This window comes from Podarcis liolepis (genome assembly GCF_965112155.1).
Source record: "Podarcis liolepis genome assembly, chromosome: 4".
Classification (NCBI taxonomy): Eukaryota; Metazoa; Chordata; class Lepidosauria; order Squamata; family Lacertidae; genus Podarcis; species Podarcis liolepis.
The window spans coordinates 34,112,369-34,134,782 of record NC_139558.1 but is presented as its reverse complement, the minus strand read 5'-3'; the positions used below and the strand labels follow the sequence as shown (position 1 = coordinate 34,134,782).

Below are 22,414 nucleotides of genomic sequence, written 5' to 3'. Positions count from 1 at the left end.
CCACATCAATCTGATTGTATGGCAAACACAACCGATTAATCTTAATTCAGTTTCAGAATGCATCCTCTGGTTGGGTATGTACAGAATTTATCTTAGCAAGAGGATGCAGAGAAAATAAAAAAGGGTTTTCTCCTTTACCACTCCTTAGGCTTGGAACTAGTGCTCTTTCTTCTGCTTTTTTTTTCAAAAAAAGGAGAAAGAAACCCCACCCAGATATTTTTGGTCCAGGCCAAAAAAGTATAGCAAAAAGCAGTCTTGATCTCAGATATTTAGGGCCTGAGGTAGAGTAGCAAATCTCTCCCCCATCCCCAATCCACTTGGCCATCTCATGCCTGTATAAGCATGCAAGGAAGGTCATGTTATTTTGATAGAAATTCCTATGAGTGCCTTTCCCTCTATAGCTGTAACATACAATAACAGTAAATTACACCAGTAACTGTTTGCTGCCCTTTACTGATGCTCAGAATCAGCTGGTTGAGGCAGTTAGCTTAGAACTGGCCCCATGACATCCATTGTCTCACTAAAGACAAAGGGATAGTTCCTTTGCTTAAGTAGCATTGTGAAATGTTAGGAGGGGAATCTAGTGGAATGGCACCGTGGAAGATCACAGCAACAAGGACACTTCCTGTAGATTATGTTCACTCGATTTTTAACCAAGTCAGAGAGCTCCTACCTTCCTATTCAGGGTAACTATTCTATCTCTTCAAAGAGATGCATATCATAGAATCGATATTGTTGGAAGGACCCTGAGGATCATATAGTCCAATGCCCTCCAATACAGGAATATGCAGCTGTCCCATACGGGGATCAAAACTGCAACTTTGGCGTTATCAGCACCATGCTCTAACCAACTGAGCAATCCAGGCTACCTTCTTTTTTGCAGCCTCTAATGCCTTCTTGCCATCCCAGGCCCAGCTTCGTTTTGTGAAATAGTTGACTGTGGCGAATTCAATCAGTGCAGAAAACACAAAGGCGTAGCACACGGCTATGAACCAGTCCATCGCGGTAGCGTAGGCCACTTTTGGTAGAGAGTTGCGGGCGCTGATGCTTAAAGTTGTCATGGTAAGGACCGTAGTGACCCCTTGAAAAGAAAAGAAGGAGCAACTTTTAGAATTACCTGCATGTCTTAGGTCAGCCTTCTCCAGCTGGGTGCCTTCCATATGTTTCAGACTGCCATCAACCCCAGCCAGCATGGTCAACAATCAGAAACAATGGGAGCTGCAATCAGGGGTGGACCTTGGTAATATGGCGCCCTGTGCAAGGCCAAAATTTGATGCCCTCTCCAGCCCTCACCCCACTTTCCCAAAGCTGGGTAAAAGGCGCTGAGTTTTGGGAAGGAGGCAGAAGGGCTCTGGCAGGGTCCTAGAGCCCTCCTTCCTCCTCCTCAAAGCCCAGAAAGTGCTTGCCCCACTTTGGGAAGGTGGCAGGAGGACTCTGGGACTTGGCCCCTCATCCCCTCCCCTGGTGCTCCTACTCAAGGGAGTCAGGTTGAGGAAGGTTCAATTAGTTGAACAGTGCTGATTTTGACCTATAGGGCCTGGGACCCTGATAGCAAGGAGGAACGGCTTTTCCCAAACATGCCCTCAGATCATCTTGGCAGGTCCTTCTCCAAGTGTCCTCTCAGCATGAAGTAGGGAGAATGGCTCCAAGGGAAAGGACCTTCTCATCAGTAGCTTCCCATTTGCAGAATGCTCTCTGTAAAGAGGTTTGCCTGGTACCTACACTTTAGACCTTCCATCTTCTCCCAAACCTTTCAACATCTTAAATACTGAACATCTTTTAGCATCTACCAACCTCACCGGCATTTCATATAAACACACCATTGGTTTTAGTTGCTATGGGTTGATGGCAATTGATGAGTTTTTGCCTTGGAAGGGTGTTCTGCTGAAAAGCAAATTGTTGAATTGCAGGAATTGCAGTTTGATTTTGTTTTATCTTCCTTTGTATGCCCAATCCAATAAATATTTATTGCTTGTAGCCGCAGGCAATGGCAAATGCAGTAAAATGCCTATTAGCACAGGCCTAAAAACATGGATAAATGTACACCCTGACTTTGTATGTCACCTAGAGCCACATTTGCAATTAGGGGACGAAGAAATAAAATGAATAATTAATACTTCTAAAGATGGCGCTTGCTATTAAGCATTGATCGGCTCCTTGGAAATTGCAAAGCCTGATGCAGTGCGAGCGCCCCAATATATCAAATCTAGAGACGTGCAATACTGAGGGAGGAAAATAGAAGTCGTAATGTGGAATGAAGACCTAAAACTGGATACTAACAGCATGTGGATCAGGGGCAGACATATGCCTGCAGAGACCTTCCAGGGTATCCCCAGGGTGCCCTCCCCATGCTGAAAGCAGGATTGAAGGAAGCATTCAATTGCAGCCTGTAGAACAGGTTGTGATGTGTGCTTGGCAGCAGCGTGTGTGTGTGTGTGTGTGTGTGTGTGTGGTGTTAACAAGAGTTTCTCCATTTTGCATATATGCCTACAAGTCCAAAGCAGTTGATGATCTACGTCTAAATGATCTGGGTAGTTCTGGCAGTGAGGTTCCCCTGGCATGGTCAAAATCCATACAAAGCGAGTGGCCACTACTTCAATCAGGCAGGCTGCTATGATAAATGGGACACATGGTGTTTGGCTTCAGGAATAACTGTGCCCTCTGCCCAAATCAGGCTGCACGCTGGCTGAGATGTAGGAATGCAGCTTCCTGTCCAATGGCGGACTCTAATATTACATTTCCTTGCTTCTGTGATTGAAGCTGCATTCCTTCAGACCCTGCTGGTGGGGCTGAGGGGGTGGAGAGAAAAGGCAAGGAACTGCCTGAGGCAGAGGCATGCACAGGGGGAAACTGGTTGGCAGGGGGAAACTTAAGCATTGCCCCCTACCCAATGATGGTTAGGTCACCAGGACACCTGATTAGGGTTCTCCTTCCCCTGCCTTAGAGTAAAGGTCACTTAAAAAGAAACACCAGAGAGAAGTGAAATACTTGCCAAAGACTGTTCTAGCAGGGACAGATTCTCTGTTTAACCAAAATGATACTTGGGATAAGATCACTGTCATAATACAAGGAAGGTATGTCTGGATGACGAAATAGCCAATCTTTCTTTTCAGGTGAAAGTGTGCTCTCATTATAGTATATTCACCTAAGGTGGCAGAAGAGGAGAAAACAACACACATAAGTTATCAACAAAAGCCAGAGCACCGGTTCGCAAACAGCTGTCTTCTGTCTAGCACTTCTTCCATATGACAATATTGGATGGTTCAAACAAACGAAATGAACTGAGGACTTCTTTTTGTACTCATAAGCCACTGGCTGGGAACAAAAGCATACACACCATACATTTAAAAGGCTCCACTGCAAAGAGTCCTCAGAAATGTTTACCCCTAGGAGAGATACAATCCCCAGCACCCTTAACTACAGTTCCCAGGTTGTTGGGGGTTTTTTGGGGGGGGGGCAGGCTGTGCTATAAAGTAAGGTGAGGGCAGAGTTAGAGCCAAGCAAGACCCATCCGCTTGAAGCTTATTTCTATGCTGAGATGCTCTCTGGGACCCAAGCTTCGTAGACTTCGTTCATGATGTTTCAACTTGTGCTAGTACCCTGCCTATCTACCCAGTTGTCGGTGAAGAAGAGTGACCTTCCACGGTCCCGCTCAATCCATGTTGTGGCCCCACATGGATGCTGCTGGAAAATGCTTCCCCATAAGAGTTTATTTATGGAGCAGCTATTATGTGGAACATTTATTCTGGAGCACTGCACAACTTATGGGGGAATCCTCATGCCTCTGCCACTCATTTTCAGTGACAATTAGCACTGACAAGGATTCTCTCCCATTGTTGTGGAGAATCAATTAGTCTTTGCCCATCTAGTGCCCTCAAGAAGTTTTAATTACAATGCCCATTGGAGGAGCCAATCATAAGATGGCAAATTGTGGGGTGGGCTCAACCCCCTCAAATATTTTATTGGGGCTGCTGAAGGGACCTAGGAGTTGGCTCCTATGATTGTGAGCCGAAACATCTAGAGGGCACCAGGTTGGCAAAGGCTGCAGTATAGTTATTGTCACATGGAATCATTTCTGGGCTTCCACTGGAGGACCTGGTCTCAAGGTCTGTCTCATTTCCACGGAGAGTTCCTACCCCTTACAATTGTATAGCATGGTGATCTACAGACTGCAGGCAATTACTGTGTCCCAAATTACTGTCTCCTTGTAGCTTTAGTGATGACATCACCAGGGCTGTACTCTATGCAAATTTACTCTATGCAATCCACTACACACCTTAACACATAATTTTTCTTTGATTTTAATAATACATAAATATGTGGATCTATGTGCACCAGTAAAAAGGAGATGAGTTTGCATAAAGGACTAATATGCTACCAATTTTTGCACCTGCTGAATACATGAAGAGTTGTTCAACTCTTAAAGAACATAGTAATTCCTACCAAGCACACTTAAGGAGCTCCAGACTGTAGAGAGATTGTATGTGGTATGGATCTTGCAACAGGATTCATTCGAGGCGAGATGTACGGTATATTTTTGCTGTGAGGAGAAACCTAGGCTAAAAGCTGAATATGCTGGATCTATAACATAGTCTGGTTTAAAATAAATAAATCAAGTCACCCACTAAAACTTAGTTAGGGTCTCATTTAGGGGTAAGCAGGCACCAAATCATTCCAAGTGAGAGCAAGAAATATATATGAGAGTGTCGTCCCTTTTCTCAAAAACTACATCTGGCTTCCCAAAACTGGCAAGGCCTTAAAGTTCTGCATCATTTGAGTCCAGGACTTTCCATCTGAGATCCACTGCAGAATCTCTTCTTGAGATTGGTGCTTCCCAAAAGACCTGCAGTGGCTGTCCCAAAGGCTGGTTCCATGGAGCCTGGCACCCTATCGCAAGTAAGGTGGCCCACATGCAGAAGCTGCCCTCTGCATCATGCTCACCCCACTGAAAGCAACACATTATTTCTTTATTGCCTCTCCTCCAAGGAGGCCAAGATGGCATGCATAGTTCTCCCCACCCCCATTTTATCCTCACAACCACCCTGCAGTGTAGGTTAAACTGAGAGTGAGCAATCGGCTTAAGATCACCCAACGAACTTCACGGCTATGTGGGGATTCGAATCCCCGTCTCCCGGGTCTTAATCCAACACTCTGACCACCACACTGGCTCCTTTGATTTCCAACAAGCATATTGCAGGCAGTATCCATGCATGATGTGGTCTTGGATTTTGGACCAATTTGATTTCAGTCCCCAGTGAAGAGCAGAAGCAGCCCTCGCTGTGAGCACATCTGCTTCACATCATCCCGAACCTCCCACCTTCTCACCAATTGTTGCATGGTTTAAAATAAAAATGGCATATTATTTATAGGCGGTGTGGTGCTGTGTGTGGGGGGGGGGTTGTTGTTTTTTCTTTTTAAGAAGCAATTGCAAAGGGGGGAAACGAGGCAGGAGCAAAATACGCAAACTGCGAAATTCTTTCACGGGTCTATGCTTGTTATTTTCAGATCCCACAGCTCTGTGGAAGGACAGAACATCTTGGAAATCCGTTCACAAGTAACCCCGATTACAGGCCTCCTGCGAGCTTGATGAAGCCCAGAAAATCCATAGCTGACTGATGCTTCCCCTGTGTAAAATCGGATTTTTGTATTTTGCTAATCCCTGGTTACAATCTGTGTCCTGCTCTTTGTGATCCACCCTGCAATCACAACCCAGCCCGCACAGATGTAACCTGGGACGTTAGCAAGGGGCGAAAGAAAGCGGAAGACGGGGAGGGGGGAGAAAGAAAGGGGAAAAAAGCAAACCTATTGATGTTGAAAACCAACATTTTATTTGCTTAAACCTTTGCAAACCTTAAGGGAGGCGGTGCCCCCGGGCACTAACATTTTGATTTCTGCTACGAATCTTGCTGCTTCCTTGAGGCTGCAGCTGTTCGCCCCCCTTCGCAAGTGCCCTGCAGAGTAGTGGCCGAGTTGAGTCCCCTGGCACCCTGGAGCGCCCACTGCTCGCTTGGGATTGTGGTTTTGCTCCGAGGAGCCGCGCACGACCCTAGGAGATGCCTCGGCACGCGCTCTGGATCTTCCTCCTGGCGATTCTGAAGGCGAGAGGGGAGCTGCCTTTCATCGCAGAGAACAATGCCGCGATGATGGTGAACTGGTAAGAAACTCAGCCGCCTGCTGCTGCTGCTGCTACCTGCCCGCCCTGGTTTCATCGTACAGGTGCTCCTCTAACTTCCACCATCCCTCCTCCCCTGCCCCAAACAAAACGAAAGCTTTTTGACTTGTGGATCGGTGCGCGATTCTTTTGTGGAGCCCTGGATGTGAGGTTTGGGGGGGAATCGGTGTGCGATCTTGGCTTTGATCAGACAATTGCCAGGTTTGTGGCGCTCCGTGCGAAGTTCCGTTCCGCCGCCGCCCCTTCCTCCTCGCCCACCCCCCTCCCTTATAGTCGCCCTTTGGATTTCAAAAGCAGCCCGCTGGGCTCTCGACGGGTCGCCGCTTGCGAAGAGCTGCGGGCGCCTCTGCTGATGCGAACGAGGCAGCTTGGAGCCGTGCCATCGCTTCTCCTTCCCATTAGCCCCGTGTCTGCCTTTGTCTCCATGAAGGGATCCCTTAAAAATAGCCCTTCTCCTGATCGAAGAGGCAGCATCTCCGCCCCACCCCGGATCAGCCCCGGGGGACCCTGCTGGTTTCCCTCCGGAGGTCTGCGCCACCACCCCGGGGACAAAGGAGCTCCGCGTTTCCCTTGGCGGCGTCTCCCCCGATGGGCGCAGCGTGAGGCCCCCTTGCTCCCTCCGCCCCGGGCGAGGTGCTTAGTTTCTAATTACCGCACAACGCCGACCCCGCCTGGTTCCCGAAGGCGAGGCCGTTATGTAACCTGTTGCAGCCCCTCTGTCTGCCGCCCCCATGTGACTCCCGGGCCACGGTCCGGGGCCGCAGCCCTCCCTCCTCCGCCCCCTCCGAACGCGCTGCAGCCAATCGCCGGCCAGGATTGCCCTGACATAGAACCCCGAGCCAGGCCGGGAGCGGGGGAGGGGGGTCTCACGTGGGTGGCTGGGCGCGGGATTAAAGCTTCTTTAGTTCCCTAATGCTGCCACATCTGGCGCCTCCACTTCCAGTTAGGGAGGAAATGGGAGAATCCTTCGGGTTAGCGCCTCCTTTGCAGCCACGTGGTCCTTCGGACACGCTGCAAAGCCAGGCAACAGCTGCCACTTCCTCCCCCCTTCTCTCTCCCCCGCCCGCCTCCAAATGCGTTTCATCAAACAAATCATTTTAAAGCTCGAGAGAGAGAGAGGGAGAGATCAAAACGCGTAGGCGGTTGTTCGCCTCCTGCAGGAGGGGAATAAGCCGGCACGAGCGAAAGCAGCCTCTGCAAAACGCGGGGGAAGCTGCGGGCGCCTCGTCCCCGGTTCCCCTCAAGGGCCTTCCTTTCCTTAGCGCCAAAGTGTCGGACTATGCTGCTGCCGCAGAAGATTTGGGCTTTGGTGGAGCAACTGCACGAAGGCAGCCATCCAACAGGCGCAGCTTTCCCCGGGTTGTAGAGATGTGCCTCTTGGATTTGTGCTCATGCAGCTGTTAAAGAGACAGGGTGGAAAATATGGCAAATTCAAGAGGTATTCAATGATTGATTTATGCTGCTTGCTAGATGTGTTCTATATTCAGGACATGGACAAAGAATAGCAATCCTTTGGATTGCTAGGTTGCTGTCACTTTTAGAGCAGGAGTGGGGAACTGTGGGGCCCTTCGGATGTTGCTGAACCCCAGCTCTCATCAGCTTCAGCTGATAGGTCCCATGGGAACTGTAGTTCAACAGGTTCCCCATTGTGTTTCCCCCCTGAACATAGTCCCATAGACCAAGCTCCTTTATCACCACAATACCTATAGCTGCCTTTGGGTACATACCCAAGTTTCTACCTTTTCACTCTGTATTAATTAAATGGGAATCACTACGGTCTCATGCACATGTGTAGCCAGGCACGGACGGTAGATTGGAATCCTCCTCATGCACCTAAAAGAGTGTGATGTAGGCCAAGCGGCACATGTATCAGCCTAGATGTGTGACGGCCCAAATCAAACACGAGAAAAAGCATGCAAAATCAGGGAGTCTTTGCATGACACACTTGTGTCACACATATATGGTAGAGAAAGACTGAAAATGCATGTGGTATTTTGGATCCTGGACGCTTTCCGAGCATGAATCGGGCATACCACAACCTGACTGCATGTTCACAGCCATTAAAGCCACTGAACTGGTGGCGCACACATGCAGTATTCTCACTTGAGCACTGTAGTATCCAGTGGTGACTTGCATGGGGAACGAGGCATCACAGGTCAAGCATTTCTGTATCAGCTTCTCCTCCTGCAGGGATGGGGAACATGTAGTCCTCTCTAGAGCCTGGTGAACTCTTGACTCTCAGCAGCCCCAGACAACATGGGGCTGGGAGTCTGGGATGATGGAAGCGTTGTCCACCAAAATGGGAAGAGCTGCAGTTCCCCATTCCTGCCACTAGGCTTTTCAGTGGGTTCTGCTCAAGCAAGCGGTATATATGCATGCTTGAGCAAGCCTCCTTTTCCAACCCACACCCAAACAAGGCAGCAGTGTGCAGTGGTTAGAATGCTGGGTTCTAATGCCCAGTTAGCCATGAAGCTTGCTGAGTGACCTTGGGTGCCCGTCACATCCTCTCAGCCTAACCCACCTCACAGGGTTGTTGTGAGAAATTAATGGAGAGGCGGAGAATGCTTGAGCTCCTTGGAGAAATGCTGGAATACAAATGCAATGATACATAAATATCACGGGAAAGGGAGCACCAATTATTTAATCCACACTCACTGTGAGAACAAAAGAGGGAAGTGAAAATATAATCAACCGGTGGTAAATGACCTTAAAAATGTGCCTGAAATTTCCAGAAGTGAATCTCTCATTTTCCACATTGACGAAAACATCGGAGGTCCAGGTGGCTTCAGTACTAGGAGTGCTTTCTACCAGCTTTGGCTGAGGTGCCACCCACAACCATTCATATAATTTAGGTACAGTGGTTCATGCCTTGGTATCCTCAATACTGTACTTGATTATTTCAATACACTTCAGTCTGCCCTTGAGGTTGATCCTGAAGCTGCAGCTGGTGCTGACTGCAGCTGCTAGATTGCTATGTGGAAAAGACTACTATTATCATGTAACACCTTTGTTCGGGGAATTGCAGTGGCTGCCAATATGCTACCAGGCCAAGCTCAATGTTTTATTGTTGGTACATACAGTAACATCCTCTGCATCTCAAGACCAGGTAAGCTGAGAGATCAGCTCTCACTCCACACCACTGCTAGACCACAACAGTCCACAACTGCTGACAGTATCCCATGGCTAAGTGGGTCAGCTGGCTTTCAGTGTTGTTGCGCCGTGTGTTTTTTTAATGGTGCAATACCAAGCTAAGGGAAAAAACTGATTTTTTTCTAGCTTGGTATTGTTTTTGAACTTGAATCTGCCTGACTCTTGTTTCATTCTGATATTCTAATGCTTCTGTGATGTGTTACTTAGATGTTTTGATGTCAGGAATCTAAACCATTTGCAAAATAAACACATGAGTTGCCAAAAACAGCATCCCTTCTCCCTCCTCACCTGTACTGGTAGTGATGTTCTCAGAATCGACAGTTTGCCCTATCAAGTGATACTGGTTAAGCCTTGAACCGTCTTCTGCTACTACCACGGATGCTGCCGGGCTGTGAGTCCACACATAGATCACTTCGGAATTGGGATAAGCATCTGGAAAAAATAGCATGTGAGAAATTGAGTCTGGAGATTAATATTCATAGACTTGAAATCTTACACGATAAGCAGGGCTTAATTCCAAAGCTCAGCTCTCGAATCTCTTGCTAGTGTCAGGATTCAGTCCTGCACACATTTTATTCTAACATCAATGGAGACTGAGAGCTTGGTATTTCCCCCCCCCCCACCTAGTCCGCACACATTCTAGATCCGTTGCATATTTTTGCTCTGATAAACACTTTTTGAGCAGCTGGTTTCTTTCTGAAAATAAAAGCTCATTGTAGGTTTATTCTAGACAGACCCTTAGTGTGTCCATTCGAAAACAGATGAAAACAGATGTAGACAGTCCCAGCAATGGGGGCAGTATCCACACCTGCCCAGTGACATTGTGAGTGGATGTATACCCAGATAGCAATCACCACTTCATTCACCTGGAACATGTGCAGGGAAGAAAATGTGTGGATATCGGGGAGGGTTTCTAAATGCATACCAAGTAACTGCCCCCACCTTTGTGGACAGCAGAATTTAGAATCAATCAAATGAAAGCAGCTTATTAAGGACAAACATGAAAGATTCCAGGATGAGGAAAACTACCGTACATATTTGTGCTACAAATGGGTTAGTGTGCATGCATCCAAAGCCTGAGGATATGCATGGTGACCAAAAGAGGATCTTGTATAGTGGGAGATAGAGGGAGAAGGTTTTCGGGCAGAGTGTTTAGACACAAATCTCTCCCGTTATGAAAATTCAGCACCAGTTTTCAACTGTAATGGAAAATGCTCTTGCAAATATATACCCTTTCTTATTCCTAGGCCTCGGGAACTATCATAATGTTTCCATATTTCATTACTCATTTAGCCTGCAAGGTAGTGACTACTATATCTTATAGATGGGAAGCAGGAGACTGGGAAACAGTCAATTTCACAGAGCCATTCATCAGCGAATGGCTGTGATGCGCCTCCAAGCATTTCAAAATTCCTGCGCAGAAGGCAATTCCATTAACATTCAAATGGTGAGCAGATCAGCACATGTCTTCTCCAAATTGCACAACAGGCTGCAACTTCTGAGCTTGTGTGCACCCTATTTATATGACAAAACAGCGGTGCTTGCAGTTGTCATGTGAGGTTGCCTAAATGAGACTTGAATGCCTGTTACAAAACAGCAGAAGATCTCAGGCATCTCCAGGTAGGACTAGGAGAGACTCCTGTCTACAATCTTGGGAAGCTGCTGAGAAGGAGTAGGCACTGTTATCCCTGACCATTGGCCATGATGGCTGGTTCTCATGAGGGTTGGAGTCCAACAACATCTGCAGGGCCACAAGTCTGGATTCTACTGTACACAATACTGACCTTGATGGACCAATGGTTTGACTCAGTATCAGGTAGCTCAATGAGTTCTATCTCCTGTAGGTTCCTACTCTGCCATATAATAACACAAGCAAATGAGCAGGGTGGCCTCTGAAGAAAGGGACCAGGTTACTGGGATATCATGTTCCCCCTGCCCGCTGTATGCTATTGACATGCCAACTTGAGATCAGCAGCAGATGGACTGCAACTAGCTTTCTGTGGTGGAAGAGCAGCTGTGGAGGGCAGGACTTGGAGCCTGGTGCTGATGGGTGACTACTGCTGCTTCAGAACCAGCCAGGTTGGTTGGCCTGGGGATTCTTCTTCTTCTTCTTCTTCTTCTTCTTCTTCTTCTTCTTCTCCTTCTCCTTCTCCTTCTCCTTCTCCTTCTCCTTCTCCTTCTTCTCCTCCTTCTCCTCCTTCTCCTTCTCCTCTTCCTTCCATCACTCTGGTCATGGCACCACTGCTGTGCCCACCTGAGAGTGACTGCATGACTTTCATAGCTTTATCGGAGCTTGTGCACAAGAAAGACCAAAGATGGCAAGTTGGTCCCTACAAACAATGGTGGCCTTCTTGCGCCAACCTCACTGTTGATAAGATGCCAGGCTAGCTGCTGCTACCCACCAGTCATATTCAGTAGTCCACCCACAGCCGGTATGCCTCTTGGGTTTTCTGTCTGCCTGGGGTTGTGAAGGCATAGGCATTGTCGGAATATATGGCTGGGGGCTATATTTGACTTAGGACAGGGTGGGAGCAAACATTGTACAGGCCTGATTTAAATGCTGGAAGGAGGATATATATCAAGAAGAGCCTTATGGAGCAAATTAGGAGAATTAATTGCTACAAGAGCTGTATAAAACTTCAAGCTATAGGAAGGTAATTGCATCACTCCTAAATAAGCAGCGCAAAATCACTAAGGGGGGGGGGGAATGGTGCTGCTTTCAGCCTAGGAGTTACTGTTTCATTCTGTGATTTTGAAGTATTTTAACAATGTAGCCTGTGTTACCTTGCACAATGTAAGGAAAAGAGAGAGGGTGTTCAAACTTCATCATACTCTCTTAGCTGCCTTATGATTTTATGTCCATATAACTAATAATAGTACAACTGTAATTCAGGAAAACAAGTTTTTGGTACTAATTTGATATTTCTCGAAAGAGTTATTCGTACCAGCTGCCATTTTTATTTTATTTTAAAGGATATTCAAGGGACATAAAGAGGGGGTGCAATGTGTAATAGCCACAATATATAACAGCCAGATCCCTTGGTTTTTGCATTCATGGTATTCTTCCCCTCCCCCCACCCCACAATAATAAATAAGTGAAGTGAAAGCCTTAAGGTGACAGGATTATGTGCTCTGAGAGCTACATGCTAATTCCTACATGGAAGTGTCTTACATGTAGGAATTTTGCAATACTGAAAACAGTCTCAGGATCTCAGCCCAACTTCCTAGCTGCTGGTCTACAGTGGGTATGAAGCAAAACGAGGCTATAACAATGTCCCCAAATGTCTAACTTATTCACAAATTAACAATTCCTCTTTTAAACCATCACAGTATAGGGAAACAAACATTGAGGAAGAAGAATACATTATTCCTACTCTTGTAACATGGAACACTTATTGGATGGATATGAAGTTGCCTGCAGGGAGTGGGGGAATAAGCATTTCAAATGGTAATAACATTGCCAAATTGGAACAGTATTCCAATTTGACATATTTTGGCCTGAGTACCACTACTGGTGCGATTCACACATCCATTGTGACTTTTACAATGCAGACTTGACTTGCAAGAGTAGCCCCCTCCTCAGTTTTCCTGGATCTCCAGTACTTTCTGTCCCCCTTCCTTCCTTCCTCTTGCTCATTGATGTTAATATTTATAGTGGAATATTTATTTTTGGATGCAACATTTGATCTGGAATGAATCTGAAAATTGATTCTGAACTGCGCGTTGACAGTGGCTGCATAATTATCTCTCTAGGGGAAGCAGCCAGAATCGGTTATTTCGGCTGCTATTGTTTTTTCCTTTGTGCGCTCTCCTGCTACGCTTGCCGACTTATTGTCACTATAAATCTCGCTTTTTAAAAGGGCCCTAATGGCTGAGCATTGAAAGAGGATGATTTTGAAGCCACATCTTTAGAAACTGAAACTATACAGGGCAGTTTTAAATAGACTGGAGCTCTTGTAAGCATGACAACAGAGCAGTGACTTCCAAAGAACAATAAAGTATGGGAGCTCAATTGGGTGGAGTCCAGCATCCAAAATCATGTTACTTTGTTGCAGGTTTAACCACAAGTGTTGGTTCTAAATAAGGTTGCTGCTAAGTTGTGGGTGAACATATCAGACGACACAGCGATTCTTCAGACAGCTCTTGTTTATTCACAACCAGAACAGAACTGAACTGAAGGGTTCAGCCAACCTGCTTATATAGAGCTCAACTACAAAACAACAGTAACAACTTTCTGTTACTATCCAATCACTGAACGTCACTTTCAATTCCTTATTTGCATATGTGGACCTGAGTGAAAACTATCTACAGTATCTATCTACAGGGTGAGAACTTCAGTACACAACAGTTGCCACCTTTGGTCAGGCAAAATATGGGACAGGTCAGGGGTAGGAATTGGGGGTCCCACCAAATCCTGCCCCCTTTGTAGAGACGAGTTTCCCAAATTTGGCCTCCCAACTCCCTCACCACCCTGACCCCACTCTTCCCCTTAACTCACATAGACAGGCAGGGGCCAAGTCCCAGGGAGACTTGAGCTACACCTCTAGCCTCTTGCCCATGCTGGTGTCAGAGGCTCGAGTATGGAGGAGGGAAGAGGAGAGGTCAGATCAGAGTGGCAGATGGAGTCAAGTGAGAGCGGACTTGCACAGTTAAATCAGTAGCTGGCAGCTGAGGAGGTCTCTCCTTTTCCCTTTTTTCTATTGTCGCTCACGCCAGGCTGGGCTCCTTCTCAGTGGCACCAACAGTGATGCAACCACCATTTTTGGCTGGCCGAACTCAAATACGGGGGGGGGGGGGGGGAGGTGTCCTGTCTGAAGTCCAAAGTGGACAGGAGACATTTTTGTCTCAAAACAGGGCAATCCCGTTTTTTAGGGGCTGGTGTCAACCCTCATTCTTAAAAAAGCTGTAAATCAGGGCTGGGGAGGGAGGGAACTAAAGTTTGCATTCACTTTCTACCAAATATGTAAATCTAAGTATCAAATTAAAATATAAGAGCTTTATAAAAATAAATGTTATCAGGTTATTTTGTATAGTACTATGCATAATGGCTGCCCCTGTTTTTGTGGAACAGCATCCATGTTGAAATATGACAGGCACGCACTATTAATCCTATTCAAAGCTGGAGTTTCCAGCGGTGATAGTGAACCCCCGTAAACCAGTGTGGCACAGTCAGTGACTGGTGATGAACAAGAGAAAGCATAGCATAGCAGACAGCTTCTGATAGTTCAGATGCATGACCAAGCTCCAGCTTCTAGAAGAAGGCAAAATAAGCAAATCAATCTTATGATCTCCAGCCAAATGCGGGCTGAAGGAAAATGGTGTCGTTACCCAATTATTGTATGCAGTTGGAGCCGTGAAATCAAAGCCATCTCCAAACATTGCCAGTAGAGCATTTCATTTGTGTTATGTAGGGGATAGCCACCCCACCAGCCATTCTGATGTAGATCAATGTTTTTCACTCCCCCCCCCCATTGTGTGCCTTAGGAGGTTTTACATTCAAAGGCACAATATAATTCTCAAATAAATTAATAAATAAGAAACAAAGATTGCTCTCACATGTGCTTACGATGGTGGCATAAGGCCTCATATGTTCAAGGATCGTATGGTAAAAGAATGTCTATAGTCCTTGACTGTTTTCTTTGTTTACAAATTATTGGTTTGCTAGTCACCTACGAAGGGGTTCAGTTTCCCTTTCTAGAAGACAATATTTTCTGCTAGGGACAAAGTGGTGTTTGGAAAACAAATGATTGATTAGTGGAGGCTGATTCATTTGAGTTTAGTGGGGCAGCAATCTACTTGCCCTTTCTGCCCTCAGCTAACTCTCTCTTGGCTGCCTTCTTTCTTACAGCTACAATGGTACCTCGGGCTACATACGCTTCAGGTTACAGACTCCACTAAGCCAGAAATAGTGCTTCAGGTTAAGAACTTTGCTTCAGGATGAGAACAGAAATCGTGCTCCGGCGGCGCAGCAGCAGCAGGAGGCCCCATTAGCTAAAGTGGTGCTTCAGGTTAAGAACAGTTTCAGGTTAACGAACAAATTCAGGTTAACTCCGGAATGAATTAAGTACTTAACCCGAGGTACCACTGTACTTGGGAGATGCTTCTGACTCTGGCTCCACTTACTTGTTTGTTTGTTTGTTTGTTTGTTTGTTTGTTATCCTAGCAGTCCCAATGGGCACATCGCCCCCTGTTTCTTTCAAGGGCAGCACAGTTTATGCTACTGCGGCTTTCACACTGCTAGCACAACAGTGTTCCTCATATCAAGTGTGAAGAATGTACCTGCATCTTTGAACACCCATGTATGTGTACCCAGTTCAGGTCAAGTTCCCACTACACAGGTGTGTATGCAGTGTATACTTTATATTGTTGTTGTTGTGGGAAACACTGGTTTACCTGCAGCGGTTGTACCTAAAAGCTGAGCTGAAACTGGGAGGGGAGAGACACATCATTATTTTTTTCATCCAATGGAAAAAGTGCCTCCCCCTTTACCCAATCATTCAGGTCCCTCAACAGTGACTGAAAACATCTGCAAAGTGCATTTCTGTTGTCAAGGCCCATGCTCTCTGTCTTGCCAATGCAGCATAGTTCCCTTGGCATATGTGCGTTTCCTCCCCACACTAATTCATACCAGGGGCAAAGTGCCAGCTTCAATTGTCCATAGTGTTGTTAACACATAGCCAGATCTGAATGCTGTTATGATGCCATCACATTCCCTGTGTGATCCCTGATTGTCTAGGATCACTCAGGGAAGAAGAGACCCCAGAGGAAAGGGGAAAGCACTAAGCAGAACCAGAAATGGAAACCAATGAATGCGCACCTCAGAAAAGCAGAGGGAAAAGGTACTGCCTGAGGGAAGCATTCTACAGACCCAGTTGCCTCACATTCCCCATTGTATGTTTGTGGCAAAAAAATGGCACATCTCTTATCAACCATGCTAACGATGTTCTGGGTAGAGTTGACAGCAGTTCTGTTGTTCTTGCAAGAGTGTTTGACTCCTGCCCCCACTCCTGAAATTCCACAGCAGGATGCTCAACATTGTGGGCTTTGGAAGTGGCAGATGCTGTGCCATGTCACGCTAACACATCTTGAGAGCTTACTTAATTTGATTTAAAAGCTTTATCTCTGCCCCAAGGCTGAGGGTCAGTAGCTTTCTCCTCTCTGACTATGGTCCTGCACAATACCAAAGAGGCACTAAGGCATTCAAGAAGACAAGGTTTTTAATGGCCTAAATTCTTGTCTGGGTGGAAGTAAAAGCTACTCATTATAGAATGTGGATGACTGCTAAGTAACCAGTAATGCATCAGCAACAGCTTCTTAACATATACTGCAGTAGTAGAAGGAAATCGTTTCGAGCCTGCAGGCAAAATGCTGGGGTCACTGTTATCTCAGCATGGAGTACTTGGAATGCATGATACTATAAAATGCTTTTCAGACAGAGGGCTAATGTAATGTTTGGAGTTTGCAAATTCCAAACACTTTGTCGTTAATAATGGAAATATTTTCAATGTAACAAAATGATACTTTTTTAAGAGGAATGAAAGATGGGAATTGGTATAAAACAATACATGTACTGTACTTTAAACAGAGAACAATGCACATACACAAAGTCAAATATGGATTTTCAGTTTTTCCCACTGTTAGTTACGTAATAATCACTGTCATTTTACTTCCTGCATCCCTCTGACCTCACTGTTAGCTGTCACTCCAAAGCCACACCTATCTCTTTAACTCAGAATTAACACTTCATGCGTCTGATGATCACAGACTTTTATGCCTTAATAACACAGATAGTTTTTAAGCTGACACAAGACACGTTTTTGTCTTCGCTGCAACAGATCAACTAGGGCTGCCATACACCTGGAATTTTCCAGACATTGCCAGGATTCATCCTTCAAAAATGGCATCTGGGCGGAATTTTCAGAATTCGGTTTAAATGTCTGGTGGCCCATTTTGGAAGTGTTGAATTTTTTGGCAAATTTCCTATAAAAAGTTCAACAACTTTGGCAAAAGGGGAAAAAAAGCTCGATGACTTTTTGTCCAGATTTTCTCTTGTGAAATATGACAGCCCTACTTCAACATTACTATCCTTACAGAAGCATCAACAATAAAGACTTGTATTTCAAATTCTAATTTCAGCGCATTTTTTATTTCACCCATGGAGATATTCATGTGGAATGAAATATCCATGAGGGTTTTGCGAGAAAGATTCATAAGCAGGAGACAAAACTCCTGTCCAAGGACGTTTTCCTCAAGGCCCATCATGCATTCTCGTGGAAACAAAGCTTTACAAGAGAGCTTTGTGACAGTTTCTTGCTTCGGTGGGCAAGACTTTTATGTGTTCCACAGTTTGGGAGTGGATCATTATAGCGTGCTTTGTGTAGGCCTGTCTTCCAGATGGAAGCTTTAGACCTGTCTCAGCACTTGTTTTCAGAAGCCTGACAACAGCTTACAAGCTTTCTGTGCCCTGTATTGCTTCTTTTCTTCAGTAAGTGTAATTGCAAGTTTATACTAACAGCACACAAAGCCAAGTCTTCTATTGTGTCTCCTACTAAAGCAAAGGCATACAGGTCTGTTTCTCGGAAATTTCTGTCATTCCTGTAACTCTAATAGTCATCTCTCAACTAAGATGATGGGCTTTTGATTAAAGGGAAAGTCTGCCATCAATGTGAGCGCATTCAAACTGGAACCCAATACAAACATTTCTGTTGGCTTTTCATTGGCATGAGATTAAATAAGTATATTTTTTGAATCTGAGGCTATTCAGGCAAGCAAACAAGCAGACGAGAGGAGCCACAGAGACAGGATGTGAGATAATACGATAAAACAGATGCATTGTTTAGAATTTCAGAGGATACAGGTACAAGAACAAGCAGGTACCTGATATCTGTTAACAACACAAACAGAAAAATCATCTTCAGGAGTTCAATCTAAAGATGCAGAGGCAAAAATGGTAGAAGAAGGTCCTTGGACAAAGGCAAGCCTTGCCCCCAACAGCTATGCCAGCTTCACATGAGGATTTGAAGGGAACTTCTAAGCACATTTGGCTGGATACACTCAGAAGTTTCCTCATGACTGGGAAGCCAGCCACTATCAGGCTCCCTGATTCCAAGAAAGCTGTTACATATGTTCAGCTAAATATGCTCACAAGCCCTCTTCAGACCTTCCCTCTCAATTCTGGAAGACTAAAGCAGGAGGATGTATACTCAGTACATGTGGGGAGGTGGGGGGGGGCTGCACAAGTGCCCCTGCCCCAGTTTTTGTCCTCCACATATTCATGCCAAAAGAGGGCTCTTGTCATTTTGTTCTGAATCTAACTTATGATATCATAGGGGAACCTTGGGCCAGTCACCATTTCTCAGCCTAATTTACCTCACAGAGTTGTTGCGAGGATCCGATAGGGAAGGGGAGAACCATAGAAGCAACCCTGAGCTTTTTGGATAAAAGACAGGAAATAAATATAACAACAAGAAAAACAGTAATTGTTCCTTATGCCCTTTGAAAGTCCTTCCCGCTTCTTCCTTGCTACATTTTCTTTGTGGCTTTCAGCCCAGAAATATAACACTCCCTCTGACTAGTCTTAGGTCGAATCTACACATATATAAAAAACGTGAAAATGCTTAAGAAAAAACTTTTTGAAAAATATATTGAATTTGCAGTTTAGTCTGGAAAAGGGTTTCAAGTAAATTATAATGACCATTATTAGTTCTTCCTGTCAAGGTTCATATTTCCATTAAAAAAATTACTTTCTTTTCTGTTTGTTTTTTAGCTTTATATAGTAACTATAGGAAAGAATGGGAGAAATTCAATGTTACACAAAGTTCTTCAGCAGTTTACCAGTTGTGTTGGTGGAGTGACTTGTGCAAGAAGCCAGCATGGTTCTCATAGCTGGTTGCACAACAAATTGCTGTAGCACCAACACTTCCAGTTGCACAACCAGCTTCTCCTAGCACAACATTTGCACTGGATTTTGTATTGCACAACCTTTATCTCACCCTTATGCCAGCACAACAGCCCCTTGAATTGGTGGACAAGGAATGCAGAATCCAGGCCAACAATCCTGTTTTCTTCTGGCTAGATAGTTGAACTCTACACACACACACACACAATTCTTGAAGCATTTTCAAAAAGTTATCAGGAAAAGTTCAAGCTTCTTCCAAAAGTTCTCTAAGAATAAAGGTAGAGGTAAAAAGGTAAAGGACCCCTGGATGGTTAAGTCCACTCAAAGGCGACTATGGGGTTGTGGCACTCATCTCGCTTTCAGGCCGAGGGAGCCAGCATTTGTCCACAGCTTTCCAGGTCATGTGGCCAGCATGACTAAACTGCTTCTGGTGCAACGGGACACCATGACGGAAACCAGAGCGCACGGAAACACCATTTAGCTTCCCGCTGCAGTGGTACCTATTTATCTACTTGCACTGGTGTGCTTTTGAACTGCTAGGTGGGCAGGAGCTGGGACAGAGCAACAGGAGCTCACCCTGTCATGGGGATTTGAACCACCGACCTTCCGATTGGCAAGCCTAAGAGGCTCAGTGCTTTAGACCACAGCACTACCTGCGCCCCTCTTCTAAGAATAAACATCTGCCTCCTTCCAAACACTTCCCTGCCAACACTTTTGTTCCCACTCTTCTTTACAGCAGGTTTCCCTCCATGTGAGGCTCAAATGATAATTGGAGAAGGATACAAAATGGCAGCTGTCCCTTCTAAAATAGCAGAAAATGCAGCTTTAAAAGGGAGGAAAGAATGGATGCCATACCCAGGAGGAGTTTGAAGCACAACACATCTTATAAGCCATGATCATGGAAACCTGGAAGGAAGGAATGGCAGCTCTGGAAGCAAAGGCAAGTGTAACAGCAGAAAAGCTGGATGGAGCCACTGAAACTGCTTCTGTAACCATGGATTTAAGTTTGCAGCCAGAACAAAAAATAAATAAAAGGCTGCTTCAGGAAAATAAAGGCATTAAGTCTAAGCCTGAGAAAGCTGAAAACATTTAACAAAAATGTTAATTTACATGTGTGCAGGTTTAAAGAAGGGGCAGAATGAGATAATATTACAGAATTTCCTGGGAATTATCCCCAGAAGATATGAAGAGAGTACACAGAGCACTGTCAGCATACTTATGTGATGCAGGCCACCCACAAATAATAAAGTTATGTGCTTCCACAGTTTTAAAAAGAAAGACAAGATCTGTACAGTTTTGAGAAATGTTGAAGGAATAATACACGGCAACAGTCCAGTCATGATCTTGCAGGATTTATTCTCAGATACTTTGAAAAAACGAAGCACAGAGTTGCGTTCCACAACACTCAATAACTGCAAGATGCAGGAATAAGATACTATTGGGCTTTTCACTTTTGTTTACTTAGTCCCTAAAGGAAACACCAAACTCTCAACCACCAACCACAAGGAAGCCACAGGGCTACTAACAACGCTAGAACTGGACTCTCCCACTTGAGGTTATTGATTTGTTGCAGCAGCAGGATAGTGAACCCATTGGTAAAAATGACCCCATTCAAGAGCCCAGGTGGGAGAGCTGAGCAAAGCCAAAAAACCATGGAAGAGAAGACCGGGACAAGGAAGAGGTGGCATTGCACATATTTCAGAAAGGTTACAAATGTCTCTAGAAAATAAGCAGGAACTAAGGCAGAACTATTGCAAGGCGAGATTGCGGTTTCAAAGGGGGGGGAATGTTTTTATAGAAGCTGAAGCAATCAGACTGGAATGATCTGAAAACATAAACATCTTAAAAGTACCAGGGTGTTGGGACATGAGATTTAAAAGAAAATGCCCACTTTAAAACATCCTATCATTTACCTGATTAAAATGTTTGATTTTTATGCTTGTGGTTTATTCTATACCCTTAGTGGTACTTGAGAACATTGGGAATTTTATGCAGCCGATGCTGCTAGTGTGATTTGTATAAATCACATGAGATGTCTGAGAAGAGTGTGGGAACGGAAGACTGTCTTATCTCTTCCGTCTGAGAGTGTTGTTGTACTGTACTTTTACTTTTGCAGGACGCAACAGTTGTTCTGCCAGAGCTTGGAGAACACAGACGTGATTATGGATTGTCTGTATAGAATGTAATAAAATGTAGTTTAGATCTACGGATGTTTCTTTCTTCTTGCTGTATGATGCTAGAAGACTTGTCTGCACTTTTTGTATGAAAAGTGTTGCAGAAAGGCACTCTGGAGATGAAGGGACATGCCATTCCAGAGACGTGCCCACCAGGAGACGTTCAGAGGTCCTGGGGGGTCGCCGTCTCCCCAAGAGCGTTTTTCCAACAGAGAGCCCTCTAACATTGAAAGAGGACCCACACCATGCTCTATGTTTTAAAGGTTTTTAAGGTAATAATTCAAATGTTTTTTGAATATTTCTCAGGGCAACCATGCTGAACAGTTTAAAGACGAAAAGGAATAAAAACTATGTTAGAAATAAAGAGAGAAAGATATAAGGGTGAATTTCATTCTTGAGCTGAACACCAACCCAAAGTTGGTGCACTAACTTAATTAAGACCTACTTAAACTTTCAAGCTCTGATCTATTAGAGGACTTAGTACACACACCCTTGTCCTAAGCTTCCTGCCTGTACATAGGTCAATATCAACTGAAAAGGTAGGTTAATCACCTAGGATCACTACACTTAAGGCTAATTAGTGTCACTAAGAAAGCAACAGATTTTTTAATTGATTCACAAAATACTCTTGTCAGATTTAGAAGGCCTTTATAAGCAATGGCAGATCTAACATTTATTTATTTGAAAGATTTCCATATAGGAAAATGTCCCCTGGATGGCTTACAAACTTTTTTAAAGAAAAGAATTCAAGCCCAGATTTCAAGACTACTTATTCCTTCTGGCTGACGTAGCAACATGCGTTTCTGCTTCAAAATTGTTTCTTTATCCAGAAAATTTGTCCAGATTATATGCACTTTTGAATGAGAATTTTATAGCACAATTATTATTATTATTATTATTTTAAAAATGCCCTACTAGAGATTTTCGGTACTCAATCAAGAGTATAGAAAACTGAAAAACTTTACAGTAACAACTTTACCACAGCAAGTGTAGAATTATCACACTGTCAAAAGAGCGGCA

General features: G+C 44.9%; 2 protein-coding genes across 3 annotated transcripts in view; one reads left to right on the top strand and one right to left on the bottom strand.

Moving 5' to 3' along the window:
* GABRA5 (gamma-aminobutyric acid type A receptor subunit alpha5) overlaps positions 1 to 22,414 on the bottom strand; it is a 71,044-nt gene that overhangs the window by 5,191 nt on the left and 43,439 nt on the right. For both annotated transcript variants that reach the window (XM_083501727.1, XM_083501728.1), the window contains exons 7-9: positions 9,611 to 9,754; positions 2,993 to 3,145; positions 870 to 1,081 (exon numbers count right to left, since the gene is read on the bottom strand). In XM_083501727.1, the coding sequence (XP_083357853.1) occupies positions 870 to 1,081; positions 2,993 to 3,145; positions 9,611 to 9,754 (509 nt within the window). The remainder of the gene's footprint in view (positions 1 to 869; positions 1,082 to 2,992; positions 3,146 to 9,610; positions 9,755 to 22,414) is intronic.
* GABRB3 (gamma-aminobutyric acid type A receptor subunit beta3) overlaps positions 5,828 to 22,414 on the top strand; it is a 203,584-nt gene continuing 186,997 nt past the window's right edge. Inside the window, exon 1 of the mRNA XM_083501724.1 lies at positions 5,828 to 6,154. Coding sequence (XP_083357850.1) covers positions 6,054 to 6,154 — 101 coding nt within the window. The 5' untranslated portion in view covers positions 5,828 to 6,053. The remainder of the gene's footprint in view (positions 6,155 to 22,414) is intronic.